The 20,114-nt window shown below is 41.3% G+C and overlaps 1 protein-coding gene and 1 pseudogene across 1 annotated transcript in view; both read left to right on the forward strand.

The window, feature by feature from the left end:
* The window catches only part of LOC113199902 (dedicator of cytokinesis protein 8), a 218,962-nt gene that overhangs the window by 188,329 nt on the left and 10,519 nt on the right, over positions 1-20,114 (forward strand). The window contains exons 40-46 of the mRNA XM_077797833.1: positions 4,249-4,392; positions 5,578-5,709; positions 6,157-6,291; positions 7,668-7,757; positions 11,956-12,192; positions 14,697-14,840; positions 16,066-16,172. Coding sequence (XP_077653959.1) covers positions 4,249-4,392; positions 5,578-5,709; positions 6,157-6,291; positions 7,668-7,757; positions 11,956-12,192; positions 14,697-14,840; positions 16,066-16,172 — 989 coding nt within the window. The remainder of the gene's footprint in view (positions 1-4,248; positions 4,393-5,577; positions 5,710-6,156; positions 6,292-7,667; positions 7,758-11,955; positions 12,193-14,696; positions 14,841-16,065; positions 16,173-20,114) is intronic.
* Positions 19,487-20,102, forward strand: LOC144254692 (Golgi apparatus membrane protein TVP23 homolog B pseudogene; annotated as a pseudogene).

Below are 20,114 nucleotides of genomic sequence, written 5' to 3' on the forward strand. Positions count from 1 at the left end.
TCTAGAGAGAGAGAAAAAGACAAACCAAAATCAGTGTTATTAGTACTTTTTTTTAAAGAGACACAGTCTGTAGAGATGGCCATCCCTGAAACCATGAACAATACAGCTACAATAATAGAATTTTTTTCAAGCCAAACTTACAAAGTCATTTATAGTGTTTGTATTATTCTTGTCTGAATTTCCATGACAGATTTTATGAAAGGCTTTGTTCTCAGTATTGTTCTTCAACTTGGTATTGTGATGCTTTGTGAACCAGAAAGAAAGGACAATTCAAAGTGGCTTTCCCAGGCTTAGAGAATAAGTCACTAAAATGATTGCTGGAAGAGTTGGGAGCCTCTCATTTCTAAAATAGTGTTCACCTGCAAAACCGGATTTCACCTCATGTTATTAACCCCTCCCTCCTTATGGTTCTCAATAACAAAAATATGTATTCTATTATTTTATTCTCAGTAAATAAATTTTATTCTCAGTTCAGAAATGTTTGTTATAAAAATCAGTAATTTATTTCTCATCCCAAAGCATAAAAACATTACATCTGATTTTGATTAACACAAAAGCAAAACAGAAAGTTATAAAAATTCTTTTAGGTTCATCTTCTTTCATCAAATTTATTTTGGCCACTTGATATTACCAAGGATAAGTATTACAATTTTTTCTTTTTTGTTGTTTATTTGTTTGTTTTTGGTAGCAGGGATTGAACCCAGGAGCTCTTAAGCACAGAGCCACAGACCCACCCCTTTTTTATATTTTATTTAGAGACAGGGTCTTGCTGAGTTGCTTAGGGCCTCACTAAGTTGCTGAGGCTGGCTTTGAACTCACAATTCTTGTGCCTCAGCCTCCCAAGCCGCTGGGATTACAGATATGTGCTACCGTGCTTGGCTTTGTATTACAATTTCACTTTCCAGAAAATCTTCAGACTTATCAGTTAGAGTTGAATTATATCATCCTCTTTTCTTATTTTGTTTACTAAACTATTTCTTATAATTTACTATATTTTATTTAATAAACTATATTTTATTTAATATTCCCCTATTATATCTTATCCCTGTTATTATATTTTATTTAATATTTAATAACTTAAGTATTAATTTCATTTCATTTTTTAATTTCATATGTAATAAGCCCTCTTATTCTTATTTTACTTATAATTCAGTTGATTGGCTTCTAATGAGACATACCAAGGTGAGACAGAATTGTTATTCTAGACCTAATAGAAAAACTCCACATTATCCCTACATGGGAACATAGACCTCCATCTTTTCATATATCTTTACTCCTCATTCCTGCTTTCAGAGCATAATTTGTTGAGAATTTCTTCTGTCTTCATGACCTTTATATTCTAGCCAGAAAGAGATCATATAATTAATTATTCCATTCTTAATCATAATTATGATAAATACTATTATAAAAAGACACAAAACACTGTGAGCTTTTAGACTGTGGTCCCACCTTAGGGTCAGGAAAGAGTGCAGAAGGTGAGAAGGAAGGTGAGGAACCGTGAAACACGGGTCTTCATGATGGACAGTACACAATGACTAGGTGTTCTCAGATACAGAAATGACGTCAAATTATGTCGTGCTTATGGGTGAACTGTTATTTCTCTCAAATGAGACATAACCAATCAGTTTAGAAATGGGTGCTCGAAAGCGACAGAACTTACAACCCACAGTGCCTAAGGTACAGATGGAACTTACATGAGGGAAGCTAGCCTGGAGAAGTACTCGCCAACGAGAGCTGGAGACCTCAGAGATCATCAGATCCCAGAGTCATCGCCTCTTCCTGTCCTAGCCTCTGTTGGGCTTCATGCTCCCCACATTTACAACCTAAGATTTAGGTTTCCATCTCCAGAAAGCTGTTCAGAGAAAGTCTCAGAGTATCTTTTCATTCTGATGGGGTCATGTGCTCATTCTGAATCAATCATAATTGCCAAAGAAATCAAATGCTCCAACTAACTGAGCCAGAGTCACTGGTCTATACCTACAACTATGAGAGGTTCTCCTAAGAAAATTAGGATGCCTTACATTGTAGAAGGAAGGAATTCTGGGCAGTGTTATCAGATGTCCACTGTTAATCTCTTAAATGTTCTTTGCTTCAGTTTTTATCCTCATTCGGCTCCAATAAAATCGAGCCTTTGGAAAATACTTGTAAATTGGAGATAAGTCTGTGCAAGGAAAAATAACTTCAAGGTCACTGAATTCCAAGAAACTGAAATCATTGAAATTCTATGCCCTAGAGAGCAACATTTATTTCACAAATGTAGATATGCACACATTCTCAGATTCTGCAACAAGTTTTACATCCCTAAGCCAGAAGCCAGGAAAGTCTTTCCCAAATCTTTTTCCTCTGGGTAATAAACTAATAAGTTGTTGAGCTTCATATCTATTTCTCTACATGTGGAAAATTGCATGCAATTCTCATAGTACTAGTTTCCTGAGTTATTAGATTCTTCCAACTGAATTTGTTGAACCTTCTGTTATCTCCAATTCAGAAACATAATAGGCCTTCATTCTACATCTTAAAGCATACTAATTTTCTTTGGAAGAACCCTTCATAGTTTTAGGTATGGACCAGTGATGCTGGCTCTGTTAGTTGAGCATTTAATTTCTTTGGAAGAAAGACTGGTAACAAAAGATTTTGAGAAACTCCACCTATATTCATTAAAGTATATTACGATATTGGATAACAACTATTTCTTCATTGGTTGCTAAAGTTGAACTGGTAGACAGCATTTACTTTACAAGCCATCTCTGATCTAATAGGTAGTGGCGACTGGAGCACTATGCTGAAAGAATTTTGAAAATATATCCAAGTTCAGAGGGGAAAGAGTGCTATAATTGACTAGTTATGTCTGCCATGTGCACAGCAATAGGAAGGAGTGGCATATGTGCTACTGTTTTGCAATACCTAAGCTAAGAAGGTATTTCATTTATGCATTGTATGCCTTTCTTCCATAGCTGTGAGCCAAAAAAAAAAAAAGACTTTTAACCTATCAAGAGTTAAAGTAATTGCCAAGATCATAGCTTGGGTAAGGCAAGCAAGGAGCACAAGGTGCAGAATATAAAGAGGTACTTTACTCTCAGGACCAAACAAGTAAAGAATTAGCACTTCCGTAACCATGGGAATAAGTACTTCCCCAAATTTTGTGCCTTGGTTTTCTCATTCAGGTCATACTATCCCTGACCATGAGGCTCTATCTTCTATAATTTATATAAATAAAAAATGTGTAGAAACAAAATGTTCAGGGGAAAAAAACACTAACTACTGCACTTCTGTTAAAAACTTCCATAAATTTGGCACAGTGGTGTATGCCTATAATTCCAGCCACTTGGGAGGCTGAGGCAGGAGGATTTCAAGTTGAGGTTCAGCAACTTAGTGAGACCCTGTCTCAAAGAAAAATAAAGGGGAATGCTGGTGATGTAGCACAGGCATAATCACTCGCCCAGAATGTGAAAGACCCTGGTTTCAATCCTTAGCACTTAAAAACAAAGAAAACACTTCCATAAAGAAACCATTGCTTGTTAGTGTTATCTTATCAATATAAACACAACTGGCTGTTTACCTGAAAGTCAAGACTTCAGGAGAAAAACACAGAAGTCAGAGATTTATTGAGCTATGACAAAGAGCTGAGTTAACTGAGTGTTGGCCTTTGCTTTTTAAAAACCAAGACCCTTGCTGTTTGTCCCTTAGGGTTGTTTTTGCTAATGTGGGGTTGTTTCAACTCAATGGTTGTTATATAAAGGGAAATGTTCCTTATATAAAATCTCCTGGTGGTTAAAAGTAGAAAGGAAATGTGGGGGTTTGAAGACTGGCTGCTCAATGTATGCTTTCAAAATGAATGTCAGCCAGGAACTCTTCTGGGTAGAACATCAGACCTGCCAAAATCACAGCCTTGGTGAGGATCCTGGGGTTCTTTAGTATTTATTTATTTGTTTGTTTGTTTATTTTTGGTACCAGGGATTGAACAACACAGAGGCACTAGACCACTGAGCCACATCCCCAGCCCTATTTTGCATTTTACTTGGAGTCAGGGTCCCACTGAGCTGCTTTTTGCCTTACCATTGCTGATGCTGGCTTTGAATTCCTGATCCTCCTGTCTCAGCATCCTGAGCCACTGAAATTACAGGTGCGCACCACTGCGCCTGGCTAGGATCCTGGATTTCTGCTTCCACACCCCTACCTTCTGGGTTCCTATGGTCCAGTATTCAACTGGTCTCATGTTCTCTGGGCTCATACTGTGTTTTCTTACAGAATATTTCTTCCAACGTGCTGGAGGAGTCTGCAGTTTCCGATGACACCTTGTCGCCCGATGAGGATGGGGTGTGCTCGGGCCGGTACTTCACCGAGAGCGGCCTGGTGGGCCTCCTGGAACAGGCCGCCGAGCTCTTCAGCACGGTCAGTGTCCAGAGGGCATCCCAGGGCTGAGCTCCGGAATGCCCAGCCTTAACGGCCTAGTGAGCCCTCTCCACAGATGCCAGGGGCATGCAGGACAGGGGCAAGGCCCAGGGAGGACTTTGATGTGCACAGATTGCGTCAGCTCTCCAAGGGAGGTGGGAAGGCCTTTCATCACTGCCATGTTCTGGTTTTCACTACATGCGTGTTGGCTGGACAGCAGTTTCACAGTATTATTTCCATTTAATAGGGATGGAAGCTAAGCCACAGCGAGGTGAAATGGCTTGCCCAGGGTTACACAACAAATGACGAGGCATGTTCTCACTCCCTCATTTTCTCTCTCAGAAAAAGATGGGAAGGAGCCACTGCAGGGAGAGGGCAGAAATCCATGGTGTCCTCCCTCCTAACAGCCGAGTCATCTTCAAGAGCCTCACAGGCAGGACCAGCTCAGAGAAATGCAGGAGCAAAAACCACAGACACTCCCCACATTAGCCTAATCAGGGTCTGAATGCTCCAAATAAGAGAAAAAAATATATAGAAGACGTCACTGGATTCAGATCAAAGAGAAAAGCCTCTTATCCATTTTTGCTTTAATGATCTCCTTCCCCCACATTGTAAGCCAAGTAAATATTTAATATTTCGCTATCTTTAGAATAACCAATTTATTTTTCTCCCTATATTATTCTTTATTTTCTGCTTTTCACCTCCAAATTTTCTCCCTATAACTTCTATGTATATTAATTATTGTTTTAACCATTGTCTTTTTTTCGTGCTTTCTCATTCAGGATTCAGAAAAGGTCCAATATACTCTTATTTTCTTGAAATTTTAGCTAGAATCCTGTTAACTCCCTGGTGGGCATGCAATAAGCATCTGTCTAGAGGAGGACCTCTGACACTATTTAAATACATAAATGCTGCCTTCCTGAATGTTCTTAGTTTTCGGTGCCAAATCTTCTCTCCTTTTAGTCTGAGAAAGCCCTTCTCTTTAACATCTTCATATAGGACCATTTAGCAATGTGTCTGGGCCATTTTGAATGTTGAGATGCTGGGACAGCATTCCTGCTGTGTAAAATACGGGGACACAGAGGTATATCCATTCTCCAGCACATTGTTTGCATAATAAACTCTGGTTGCTCTTAAGTTTCCATTGTATTAAATTTTCTTTGATGTTCTTCTCGTCTCTCTAAGGGAGGCTTGTATGAGACGGTTAATGAGGTCTACAAGCTGGTCATCCCCATTCTGGAAGCACATCGAGACTTCCGGAAGCTGACCTCCACTCATGACAAGCTGCAGAAGGCCTTCGACAACATCATTAACAAGGTAGCTGGGGGTCTTTGCTAATGGGTACTGTTACTAAGTGGTAAATGACCCTGTCCTGGAGACCGTGGTCAGTCCTCCTTCCTCTCTAGAAACTCATTGACCTTGAGCACATTACTGTAGTTCTCACCCATCAAAGAGAAAAGGGCCCAAAACTGACAGAGGTCCAGATTTCACAGTGTGAAAGGCAGCTTGACTTACTTTATAACCAGGAAATGTGAGAATCTTTTAAATTCACTTAAAATAAAGTCCAAGAAATCTTTCATGGGATTTATTTCGTTATTATTTCCAAAATTTATTCTATAAACATTGACTTTGCTTAGTAGAGGTATTTTTGTTTACATCAACTGTAGAATTGATATGTTTGTAACATAATATAAAACCCTTTTAACCCAGTGGATCCTCAAGAATGACATCACTAGAGAGAGGTTTTCTTATTTTGCTTAATAGGATCACAAGAGAATGTTTGGAACTTACTTCCGAGTTGGTTTCTATGGATCCAAATTTGGGGATTTGGATGAACAGGAATTTGTTTACAAGGAACCTGCAATTACAAAGCTTCCTGAGATCTCACATAGACTAGAGGTAAGAAAAGTGATTTTGTGTGCTTGCCATTGTATACTTCACAAAAACAAGTTAGAGTGAATCATTACCAAAAAGGAAAAAAAAAAAAAAGGCCAGGATTCAGCATTGAGGTATACATACATTTTCCACATTACATTTATTATGTATTTATTATATGAAGGGTTAGCTGAGATCATGAGGTAAAGCAAGATTTGCATAGTTTTCCCCCAAGATCCTGTACATGTCTTTAAAAATTTATAAATTTATAACATGAATGTTTATTTTCAAGTCATATAAAATCCAGTCAATGTCACATCTTCTTATGCTCCATTCCCAATGTTAGTAATATATACTAACAGATGCAGAGTAAAAGGGTTTTTTAGGGTGAAGTTTGCCATCTTAACTTCTAAGCAATCCAATCATACTTCTGAGTCACCCTCCTGCTGTCATTGTGGTGTTGCTGGACAGCACAGGCTGTTCTGATAAGGACATTCTTGACAGTAGCTACAACCTGCCATCTACACTCGGTCAGTAATGTAACAATAAAAAGCAGCATGTTCTGGCAGGAAAGGCTGAAAAGATGGACAAAAAATAAACTGTGTGAAGAAAAATCCGAAAAGAAAAGAAAAGAAACAGTTATTGAAAGGAAGACTATCAAAAACCCAGGAAGAAACCCAAGGGGTGCCTCCAAAACAGCACCTTCTGGGGCTGAGTGACTAAGGTCCCCTGAAGTGCTGACAACTATTAACCAAAGAGTCACTCCTTATTCTTTCTTGCTATTGCTTGGGATATATGCCCTTTTATGTCTGTAAAACTTAAAACACTTTTGTTACCTAATTGCTCCTTGAACTATTATCCCTGCCAAATAAGAAAAGGACTTTTATCCTTACTTGACTCAAAGAAGCCATGGCCCAGAGTGGTTGGGCATCTTGCCCAAAGACAATAAGCTCATAAGAAGGAAAAGTAGTCACTGACTCAGGCCAATTGGTTCCCTAATATTGTTCCCCCAACTTAAAATTAAAGGTGTATATGTTGTCTTCTTGCACATAGTGGTTTGCCACATGATAGGAAGCCTGGTGACCTCTAAGTTCTCAAGATACAAAAAGAGGTAAACTGTGCCATACCTCTGCAGATGCCTCAAGAAATAGGATGATGCTCACTGAATTCGAGACAGAATGTACACTTTGTAGAGAATCATATATCAATTGACGGTGCTGGACTTCCTCATATTTTTATTTATGTCTCAGGAAATGCTGAACTGTGCTCATTAGCTCAGAGGGACTCTGAATAATCAATGAACAAACTGCACTTGTTCCAAACTTACTCCACTGCTGAGAAGACAGAAAGTTGCATTATATTAAAATTACCTTTATAAACTATTGTTTCTTCTTACCTAGGGGTTTTATGGTCAGTGTTTCGGTGCAGAATTTGTGGAAGTGATAAAAGATTCTACCCCAGTGGACAAAACCAAGTTGGATCCTAACAAGGTATGGAGAAAATTTGCCAAAAAGAACCATCAGGTTCCTGAGTCCCCTTATGCTACCCTAAGAATACAAAATGACCTCCCTCTGTCTGAATTGACTCACCAGTCTTTTTTTTTTAAAGGAGAGAGAGAGAGAGAGAATGTTTTTTGTAGATGGACACAACACAATGCCTTTATATTTTATTTTATTTTATTATTTTTTTCAATATGGTGCTGAGAATCGAACCTAGGTCCCATCCATGCTAGGTGAGCGCTCTACCACTGAGCCACAATCCCAGCCCCTCACCAGTCATTTAAAGGCAACCAAACGTTTTTGTCTAGGGCTCCATTACAGATTTATTAGGTCTCCAATCTGCCCCTGACCCTGCCCCCAGTACTAGGGATTGAACCTAGGAACATCCTACCCCTAAGCTACATCCCAAGTCCTTTCTGTAAATATTTATTTTGACTCAGGGTTTCATTCAGTTGCCAGGTAGGCCCTGAATTTGCAGTCCTCCTGCCTCAGCCTCCCCAGCAGCAGGAATTACAGGTGTGTACAACCACATATTTGCATATGTGGTTATCAGGTCTTCAAGAAAACATACTCAAAGGCACGAATCACAACAGGAGCTTTCATTTATCAAGCCCCAACTGGAACTGGGGATGTAGCTCAGTGATAGAGTGCTTTTCTAGCATGTGGGAGGACCTGGGTTCAATCCCCAGTATCAGAAAGAAAAAAAAAAAAAAGCACCTACAGTGTTCCTGGCACTGCATCAGACCCTTTATCATCCTTTCATTTCATTCCCAAACAGCCCTCAAAAATAGACTTTGGTGGGGGCTAAGGTTGTGCCTCAAGTGGTAACGCACTCACCTGGCATGCGCGGGGCGCTGGGTTCAATCCTCAGCACCACATAAAATAAAAAATAAAGATGTTATGTTCACTGAAAACTTAAAAAAATATTAAAAATTTCTCTCTCTCTCTCTCTCTCTCTCTCTCTCTCCCTCCCTCCCTCCCTCCCTCCCTCCCTCCCTCCCTCCCTCCCTCTCCCTCTCTTTCCCCTCTCTCTTTAAAAAAAAATTAAAAATAGGCTTTGTTGTTTCTGTTTCCAGATATGAAAACTGAGGTAATAGAAATGTTGGGCAATTTTCCAAGAGTATCAAAGTGACAGAGCCAATACTCCAACGTGGGGTCTGTCATATCCAAACCCACATCACTGCTCTTTACTGGCTTTCTATAAACTCTTTAGACTCTCAATTTACAACATATTTAAAAAATGTAGACTTCTGCCCAACAGCTATTTTTTCCCATACTTTTATCAGTCATTGTAATTGTACATAACAGTGGGATTTGTTGTTACATATTTGCACATGCCCGCAATGTAATGATATAATTTGGCCAATGTCATTCCCCTGACCGTATTTAAAGGTATCATTCTTTAGGCTGCAGGTACTCCTTCCAGCCAAGTGCAGGATCTCTGTGCTGTTGGAGAAATGACAAAAAGGGCTTGACCTTCAGTTTTCCCATGTTTATCCCAGGCTATTCCATTTCACCCCATCTATATGTACCTCAATACAACTCTGATGCTTACCACCCAGAATTAGCATCAGACTCCACAAGCTCAGTCCTCCATCGAGCTCAGAGGCACTCAGCCACTGAGCCACATCCCCAGCCCTATTTTGTATTTTATTTAGAGACAGGGTCTCCCTGAGTTGCTTAGTGCCTCGCTTTTGCTGAGGCTGGCTTTGAACTCATGATCCTCCTGTCGCAAACTATCGGGCTGCTGGAATCACAGACGTGTGCCATAGCACCTTGCCCACATTTCTAACTAGCTACAAATTTAGGAGTTTCCATGACACCTCTAAGGTCAGATAATTCACTAGAATGACTCACAGAACTCAAGAAATACCATTCTTCTGATTACAGACATACAATGAAGGGCACACATAGGCGAAGGTCTGGGATAGAGCACATAGTTTCTGTGCCCTTGCAGAGTAGAATCCAGACATAGTACTCTGCCAGCACATCACTGATTCTCCGGGTGACCAGTTTTTATTGGGGTTTCACGACATAGGTGTGTTTGAATAAATCAGTAGCCACATGATAAAACACACTGTCCAGCCCCTCCCCCTTCTCAAAGCTCAGGCGGGCCCAAAGTTCCAGCAGTCTGATCATAAGATTGGTCTTTTTGGTGACCACCTGAAGCTATTCATAAGGCCAAGGCTGGTCACCTCATTAGCATAACAAAGACTCCTGTCACTCAGGAAATTCCAAGGGTTTTTGAAGCTCTGTGGAGAAAACAGGGACAAAGAGCCAACATATTCTTTATATTGCCACAGGGGGAGAACTGCCTGCCCGGTCCACTTCACAGCACATATGATGTTCTGGGCTGCTGGAAATAACGCAATGCAGGTGCTATAAAAGGGCCAGGGACAGGGAGCACTCACCATCTGATATAGCACTGTATGTGAACTGTGAACCATCCAGACTCCTCCTTCAGCTCTGTCTTCTGGGATGTTATGAAGATGATGCTAATAGGGAGGAACTAGCCATATTTCAGAGTTTGCTTTTCTTCTACATTTTTCAGAATATTTGCTTGTTTAAGACACATTCCTAGCCTAGACTTGAAAATAGTAACTGTGATAAGAGTTGAACTAAGCTTTAGACAGAAATATCTGGAGCCCTTGGATTGGCTGAGTGGCCCAGAGCAATCTGTGCATAGTGTAAACTATGCAGAATCACCACTGACCTCAAGAATCACCACTAACACAAGGACCGCATCTCCTCTCTTCTTAAATCCCCAAGGTGGGTTACGAGAGCTTGGATTAGAGCCTAAATCCAGAATCACAACCAGATTTCATTATACTAAATAGTGATTCATGGTCTGAGGTCAGTGACCCCACCCATCCACTCCCCTGGGTGGGTGTCCCAGCATCTATGCCCACTGCCATTCTTTTTTCTTTATTTATTTATTTTTTAAAGATGCCTTTCTGCTGCATAGTGGTGCACACCTGTAATCCCAACAACTCAGGAAGCAGAGGCAGGAGGATGAAAAGTTGGATGGAGGTTAGCCTCAGCAACTTAACGAGACCCTGCCTCAAAAATAAAAAAAATAAAAAGGAAGGGGATATAACTCAGTGGTAGAGCACCTGAGGGCTCAATCCCCAGTACCATAAAAAAATAAAAATAAAGATACCTTCTTAATTAATAAGCACCTTTTTCACTGTGTGTGTGTGCATACATGCATTTGAGTGTGTTTAAATGTTGCACATACAGTTAAATTCAATGTTTTAGTTTTAGTTCTTTGAGTTTTGACCAATATGTGTAGCCACAATCATGATACATCACTCCAAAACATTTCCCCATGCTGCTTTGTAGTGATTTTCTGTTTCCAGCCCTGACAGTCCTTCATCTGTATTCCATCTCTGTACCAGTGTCTCTTCCAGAAAGTACCCATGTGGAATCACACATAGCCATTTGAGGCTGGCTTCTCTCACTTAGCATGGCCCATCTGGTGCATCCATATTGTTCTGGTTCAGTCCTGCCTACTGATGAATACTATTCTGCTCTCTTCCTGTGCCACCGTTTGTTTATCCCTTTGGTTTGGTTTATTTCTAGTTTTTGTCTTATGAATAATGTGATTATCGACGTTTGTGTACAGAGTTTTGTGTGGCTATAAGTTTTCATTTCTCTTGAACACCCGTGTAGGTAGGAATGAGATCGCAGGGCTGAGGGCCAGTTCATTAACTATATGAGAAGTTGCTAACCTGTTTTGCCGTGTGGCTGTGTATCCTATATCCCCTCATCTGTGCATGAAAGTTTCAGCTGCTCTCGGTCCCTGCCAGCACTTGGTACTATTAGTTTTCTTAGTCTGACCATGCACACTTTCTAAGTGTGTTACAGTCATGGTAACTCTGGAAAACAAAGCTTGGCTCTTAGGAATAGCAGTTTGCAAATCTCCATACTGAGGCTTCTGTTGGATCGGTCTGCTCTGCTTGGAAAGAGCGGCTAGTGTTGCAGACTCTTCCCACAGGCACATTCCTCTCCTCTTCCTCATGGCCCTTTCTTTCCCTGGGGTGGAAAGGAGGAGCTGCCGGTTCTGAATGCTCCCTTGACGCACTCAGCCCCAGTAGCTTCCACGCGCCTTGTTCCAGCACGCCCTTCAGTGTGTCATGGATCCTCTTTGCAGAATGGCTCATCTCCTTCCCCTTGCCTCTCCCTCCAGGCCTACATACAGATCACTTTTGTGGAACCTTACTTTGATGAGTATGAGATGAAAGACAGGGTAACCTACTTTGAGAAGAATTTCAACCTGCGGAGGTTCATGTACACCACCCCCTTCACCCTCGAGGGACGGCCTCGTGGAGAGCTGCATGAGCAGTACCGGAGGAACACGGTCCTGACCACCATGCACGCCTTCCCCTACATCAAGACCAGGATCAGCGTCATCCAGAAGGAGGAGGTAACGTGCCCAGAGGGGAACAGCCACCGTGAAGGAGTGGGCCTGGGCGACTCCCCCAGGACACACACAGCTGAGCACTCCCTCAAGGGAGGCTGGAGTGGAACATGAAGAGGGGCACACTTAAAATACTGTGATTGACCCAGCAGCTCAGGAGGCTAGGTAGGGAGGATGTCAAGTTCAAAGTGAGGCACTAAGCAACTCAGTGAGACCATGTCTCTAAATAAAATACAAAATTGGGCTGGGGGTGTGGCTGAGTGGTTGATTGCCCCTGAGTTTAATCCCCAGCCCCCCTTTCCCCCCAAAAAATAATACTATGATTGAGCCAAACCCTCATGATGCCAGGGAATCCCATTTAGGCATGTACGTGTATTATAGCCCTGTTTTATATTAACTATTCAACACTTTAGAGCTATATCTCTAGTGTAAATACATTTACATATTTAATTGCAATGTTTAATATTTATTTCTATTTAAAATATGTACTTAAATAAAATGTATATACAGTTGTCCCTTCATATCCTCCACAGCCATCCAGTCAACTAACCACAGACTGAAATACTGGGGGAGAATCTTGCATCTATACTGAACACATACAGACTTTTTTCTCCTCTCTATTCCCTAAACAATATACTTTGACTCTATTTACATAGCATTTTCACTGGGTTAGGTACTATAAGTTATCTAGAAATGGTTTAAAGTACAGGAAGTATGTACACATACTATACCATTTTATGGGAAGGGCTTGAGCATCCTCAGATTTGGGTATGGGAAGGGGTGTCCTGGAACCAATGCCCATGGGATGAATTATTTAAGTTTTAAATATTTTATGTAAAATTTTTAAATACCTAAAAGCTCATAAATGATTTAGGCATGTTTTTTGTTAATTATTGGAGACAGGTGCCTGAGTGAGCAACCCCATGGAGTTAGTGGTGTGTTATTGGAAGAGACCATGAGATAAGTGAACCAACTGACTTCTAGTCCACGCTTCTTCCTGTGACTTTGCACAAGCTACTTGTCCCCAGTTTCTTCATCTATATATTGGCAGGAAAGACCTCTGTGTACAGAAGACGGTTGACCTGTTTTAATAGGACTGATCAAAAAAAATCCGCAATGCGGACTTAGTAGCACAGCCATATAATTCCAGCAACTCTGGAGGCTGAGGCAGGAGGAATGCTAGTTCAAAGCCAGCCTCAGCAACTTAGCGAGGCCCTATGCAATTTAGCAAGACCCTGTCTTAAAATGAAAAGGGCTGGGAATGTGGCTCAGTAGTTAAGTACCCCTAGGTTTAATCCCCAGTTTAAAAAAAAAGGAAAGAAAAAAAGAAAGTTCTTAAACCACAGAATTGTTCAAAATTATATGTTATAAGCATTTTATTTTTCTTTAAAACAGCTACATGTACCTACCTATTCATGTCATCTGTTTTTTATATAGTGACACAACCTTCTCTGATTATGGGTTCACTGATCACAATTCAGCATTGCCTTTCTTGTATAAACCACACCCATAGTGCATTGTCCATGATTTTCAGTTTTGCTTTCTGTAAAGAAGAATGAGGCCTTAAAGATTCTTGTTTAACAATACGAGAGTAGAAAGCTTCTAGATTTTTATGATTTCTTCCCCTAGCCTTTTATAGTTGTCTTGAGCACACCTAATATGACAGGAATTTTTATAACAGCTCACTTTCATGTTGTCTTGCCCAAGCACTCAGCTCAGTTTTCTTAGAAACAACTCTTTTTCTATCCACACCCATAGTTCATCAGTTTAGGCTTTATTTAATTAGATTAGGTCATTAAAATAACAAGTATAACAGGCATCATCAAGTCGGTGATGGCTTGTGAATATCCACTTCATTGGGCAAGCACAGCAATGGCTGAGCCCGTCAGCCAGTGTTGAGTAAGACAACCGTGTCAGCGAAGGGGATTCACAGAGGGCACAGAGAGCATGACCTGGGGACACAGTCAACAGGAGGTGGGTTTGGAAAGCATTCCTGTGTTTCTTATTGTTTTGACTTTTGAACACTAAATTATTCTAGGCATAGCACAGAAATAACTTGATTACCTCACTGAAGGCCTCTGTCCAAATGGGGTCACATTTAGAGCTACTGGAGGTTAGCACTTCAACATATGAATTTGGGGGATAGGAATTAACCCATCACATTCAGGATCAGAATGGAAAGAACTTATGAATGCAGACATAATAGGACCTTGCTATTGACTACCTGTGTCGTTTTATAGAACTTAAGCTTATAAATCCCCCTTTGAGTATAAAATGGAAAGAATGGGAAAATTGTTTAAAAGAATAAATGTTACATGTATATAAAGTTCCTGGAACGTGGTAAGTACTATGGACGCGTTAGGTCCTTCCTTCTTTTAAACCTATTAAGATTACTCAGAAAGTCTTTGCTGCTTTTTCAAATCCAGATGCCCTCTCTGTTATAGCTCCAGGTTTGTTCATGGCTTGGGAGATCAGACAGTAACTTCCCCACATTTGTGTCTTACGTTCAGTTTGTTTTGACTCCAATGGAAGTTGCCATTGAAGACATGAAGAAGAAGACCCTGCAGTTAGCAGTGGCCATTAACCAGGAGCCCCCTGATGCAAAGATGCTTCAGATGGTGCTTCAGGGCTCTGTAGGAGCCACTGTAAATCAGGTAACAAGTGAGCTGGTGGCAGCTCCTCTAGTTCTCAGTGTTTTGGTTGTGATGTCTACCTCCTTCCTTGGCGTTGATAAGTCTTATCCACATACAAACGATGTTTCTAAATTTAAACTGAACACTCGTGGGGTTTAGAAGACTTTTAGGAGGCCTCTTTTTTGTTTAACAACTTAAGGTAGAAAAGAAATCCTAGAGATAAGCGGACCAGGTTTAAGGAATGCCACATCAGGGCCAGACCTGGCAGTATGATCCAGGACTGGGGTCCTGTGGAAGAGAGCTTAGTCATGCCCAGTATAGGCAAAGTTGTTTCAGGACTTAAGACTAAGCTAAGCCTCTCTGTAAGAGAGAGGAGCAAAGGCTTAGACCATCCAGCTCCTGGATCAGTCACCAGATGAACTGACAGGCCAAGGGCCTTGCCAGCAAGGAGTTCCTGGGAATCAGGCTCCTTAGGTCACTTCAGACCCGACTAGACCTTCTCAGACTTCTTAGAACTCTAATTCCTAAACTCAGCATGGGACTAACCCTGTCTCAAATGGAGGGAGGTACTAGCCTAGAACTCTCTATTCAGTGGGCCCCCTTAATGTCAGTTCTAGATGCTCCCTTGTCCCACCCTCCACACTCAAAAATTCAAGGCGCATCGTGATTCTTTACTCACTGAACACATTCTCCATCTGAGGATTCACTAGCAAAATTCTGAGTCCACTTAACATCAAGAGAACTGAAACAGCTACAGGAGAAATGACTGTTGCCTTTCCAAGATCAGAAAATAATTAGGAAGATTTTGTTTTTGTAAGTGCCAATCCTTTCATGGAAGACTCAATAAATCCATAGCCACAGACTATCTGAGTCCTGTACAGCTCTCCGACTCTAACTGGCACTTGTGCAAAATGATGTCAACACTAGGGTAACTAGATAAGTGGGTATGAGCAGAGAGATAAGGCAATTTTTAGAAAAACTGGAAGCACATAACTTTTGGTGCATTTGCTTTACCTTTATGTATCAAGGAAAGCCTATTTATACCTGTGAGTATTCTCCTAAAACTTAGGATTCCTCCTAAGGAATCAGAGTTACCTGAGAAGCTCAAGACCTTCCTTGACTTTTTGTTTTAGTCAAACCAACTACAAAATTAAATGTTAAAACTAAGAAGCCACTCCAACATTTTCTCCAAAGAATGTAATTTTCTTTCCAATATCAATTTTGTTTTCTTACTTTTTTCCATCAGGGACCACTGGAAGTAGCCCAAGTGTTCTTGGCCGAAATTCCAGCTGACCCAAAACTCTATCGACATCACAACAAGTTGAGGTTATGCTTTAAGGAATTCATAATGAGGTAAGAATAGAAATGGGTGGGAATTTCAGTACAGCAGTGGCTCTCTAAATGTGTTCCCCATACCAGCATCTTTAGTATCACTTGAGAACCTACTAAAAAGATAAGATGGTGCTGGAGGTATAGCTCGGTGGTAGAACACTTACCTAGCATGCACAAGACTCTGGGCTTAATCCCCAGCACTGCAAATATAGAAAGGGAGGCAGGCAGGGAGGGAGGGAAGGAAGGAAGGAAGGAAGGGGGGAAAGAAGGAGTCTCAGGCACCTCTCACCTACCCAATCCCATGGGGTGGGTTCTAGCAATTTCTGCATTAAAAGTTCTGCTGGGGACTGGGGTTGTGGTTCAGTGGTAGAGCGCTTGCCTAGCACATGTGAGGCACTGGGTCCAATCCTCATCACCACATAAAAATATATAAATAAAATAAAGTATTTTATTTTATTTTATTTTAAAAGTCCTGCTGAGTGATGCTGATGTGCACTGAAGTTTGAGAACCACTGCAGTAGAGCAGTACTACATCTCCTACTAATAAGTAATTTATACTTGAACTGTGAAGTGCCACTTCATGTCTACAATCTCATGAATGGCTCACAATCACAGTGTAAGACAGGTACATCATCATCCTCATTTTACAAAAGAGGAATCAGAGGTTCAGAGATGGGATGTGATTTCACTTACAGTCACATAGCCAGTCAGTGGCTGAGTTCAAACCAGGTGTTCTGCATCTGAACAGTCCACATTTCCACCGATGTTCTCATAGTCCACTGATGCATTAGCATCCCAGAAGTTCTTAGCATTGACAATGTTTGTAATTTCCCAAATCATAAATAACTTGTTTTTAAAAACCGAGAAAGAGATACTGCCTCAAATGGAGAGGTAAAGGTAAGATTCTCAAGCTGGGATTTTGCAAAAGTGTCATCCTGAAGACACTTCCCCTTGTCACACAGGCCTCATCTCTGCTTCTGAATTCTGCAGTGGAACTGGCTTCCAGAGCAGCTGGGTCAGCCTGGACAGGAAGTAGGTCTTTGGGCAGTCTTGGAATCTCTTAGAATATAGACAGGTGTATTGCATCTCTGAGACCTTAAAAGAATTACTTGGAAGGATTTGATGGCATTTCACCTACAAGAGAAAAGGACGTCAGAAAAATGTATGCCAATGTTTCTTTTTATCTAGAATCTTAGAGTAGCAGTTGGGATTTGGATATGAAGTGTCCCCTAGGAGCTCCTGTATTAATGTAGGAATGTTCAAGGAGAAATGCTTGGATTAGGGGAACTATAACCTTATCACTCCATCTTAATTTGAATATGGACAAACTAGGTGATAACTGTAGGCAGGTGGGACATGGCTGGAGGAGGTGGGTCACTTGGAATGTGACCTGGAAGGGTTCATCTTCCTTGTGGCCCTTTTTCCTCTTGCTCTCTCTGCTTCCTGGCTACCATGATATTAACCCTCACCTTGGGCCCAGAACAATGGGGTCAGCCAACCATAGACTAAACCTCTGAAACTATGAGCTCAAAATAAACTTTTCTTCCTCTAAATTGTTCTTGTCAGGTATTTTGGTCACAGAAACAAGAAGCTGACTAACACCATAGCATATAAAGGATAGGAATAAGCTTACTTGACAGAATGAGGAGAAAGGAGGCCAAAAGTTAAAGTTTGTTAAAGTCATTGAAAACTCATCAGGATGCTGAGGTTGGAAATATGGCCTTCAAAGGTTGCAGTGGTCCAGGGCTCTCTGGACTTCTGAAGGGACCTGTGAAATCTTTAATGAGTACTTTCTGTGACCCAGGTATGATATTAGGGGAACAAGAGCAGGGAGCATCTGTTCTTGATGATCATCCACACCAAATAACAACACAAAGCAGCCTGCACTAAGAACTCTAAGTGTTCTAAACATAGGACTACAGAGATAAGAAAAGGCAGGTCCACTACAGAGTGGAGTGATTAGAACAGGCTTTGTGGAAAAACGCCACTTAAACCTTGTCTTGAATATCTGTTGGGAAGAAAAGGGGTCGTGGGAAGAGGAAGCCATTACTGGTAATTGGACCAACATGACCGCAAGACTTGGAGTCAGGAATGCCGACGGTGCTTCTGGACTCCTCTCAGTCCTGCTAGAGCAGCATGTTCTTGAAAGCCTGCCAGGACAGGAAGCAAAGATCAGAGAGGCGACAATATTAGTAAACAGGACTTTGCGTACAGTTTAAATGTAAAGGGAAGCTTATTAGGGAAGAAGTGATTTTCCTTTTGCTTATATTCAAACTGATTTCCTGTACTACATCTTCAATCTAATATCTTGTGGGTGTGATCATCTCCAGGACTCCACCTGGTTAAATGTATCTAAGAAATCCTTATTGAACTCACATTCCTAATTAGCTCCCAGCCCCAGAAAAAGTTACTACAAATGGAGCTGAGAAAACTAGTCTCAGGCAAGAGACACAAAAGACAATGGGATTTTCTAGGAAAGATCCTTTAATGAAGTTATAATTTAGTTTTTGAGGATGTTATCTATCTTTCTCCCAATATGGCCTGCAAAAATGCTAAATTTGGGGCTGGGCACGGTGGCACATGTCTGTAATCCCAGCAGCTTGGGAGGCTGAGGCAGGAAGATCTTGAGTTCAAAGCCAGCCTCAGCAACGGAAAGATGCTAATCAACTCAGTGAGACCCTGTCTCTAAATAAAATACAAAATAGGGCTGAGGATATGGCTCAGTGGTCAAGGGCCCCTGAGTTCAATCCCTGGTACTCCCTACCCCCAAAAAAAGCTGATTTTTAAAATTGAATTCACCATTTGAAATGCTATTCTCCACCCCTCTCAGTGATCATTCCCATCCTGATGAGACCAGACTGTAGGCCCACTTTCCTGGCTGCCCTTGGCCTGTGGCATTTTGTTCTGGGAATGCCAGGAGACCATCAGTGCTTCCCAAACTTCCCTGCACTTACACAGGACCTGGTCTTGTCAAAATATAGGTCCTGATTTAGTAGGTCTGAGACTGGGGCCTGAGACTGCACTTCTAATCAATTCCCAGGTGCTGATGCTACAGCTGGATAGAGGAGACTGAGTAAAAGAGGCTGTAGAGTTTGCTTGATTGCATCCCTTTCACATTTTTCCCCTACCCCAGACCTAAACCCCTCAGGCCATCTCTGTTGTCATTGGCCTCTTTTACCTTCCCCATCTTCCCTTCAAAAAAGTAAAAGTTCTCAAACTGCTATTCCTCCAACCAACATCAGCAAACCCTTAGCACAGCTTCCTGCCACATGTATGGGGAGACGAAGTCCCAATTCAAATAGGACAAGATGAAGTGGGGCTGGTGCACGGTTGCCATGTTGTCTCAGGACAGCAATGATGACAAAGATGTTTCATTGTTTGACACAGAAGAGACAACTAATAGACGAAGAAAATCCAAAACCCGACATCCAGTGGCATCATTTCTCCATTTGTTCTTCCGAGTCAGTGCCATTATAGTCTGTGAATTGCTCAGCAGCAGCTTTATTGCCTGTATGGTGACAATTATCCTGTTGTTGTCATGTGACTTTGGGGCATGAAGAATGTCACAGGTAGACTGATGTAGGCCTTCCGTGGTGGAATCATATTGATGATGATGGAAAGAATCATTGGGTGTTTGAGTCCAGAAAGGCATCTCCTCAGGAGAATAACACTATTTCAGAGGCTGAATCAAGAATCTCTTGGTTAAAACTAATTGCCTGTCCAGTGCTGTGGGTGATATTTGCCTTTAGTGCTCTCTTCTCCTTCAGAGTGAAATGGTTGGCTGTGGTTATCATGGGTGTGGTACTACAGAGTGCCAACCTGTGTGGTTACATCAGGTGCAAAGCGGGCAGCCGGAAGAATTTAACCAGCATGGCTATCTCGTATCTTAGAAAGCAGTTTTTAAAACAAAACACTGGAAATGAACAGAGAGAAAGCTTATGTTCTCTGTGATATTGGGGAAGG

This window comes from Urocitellus parryii, chromosome 4 (genome assembly GCF_045843805.1).
Source record: "Urocitellus parryii isolate mUroPar1 chromosome 4, mUroPar1.hap1, whole genome shotgun sequence".
Lineage (NCBI taxonomy): Eukaryota > Metazoa > Chordata > Mammalia > Rodentia > Sciuridae > Urocitellus > Urocitellus parryii.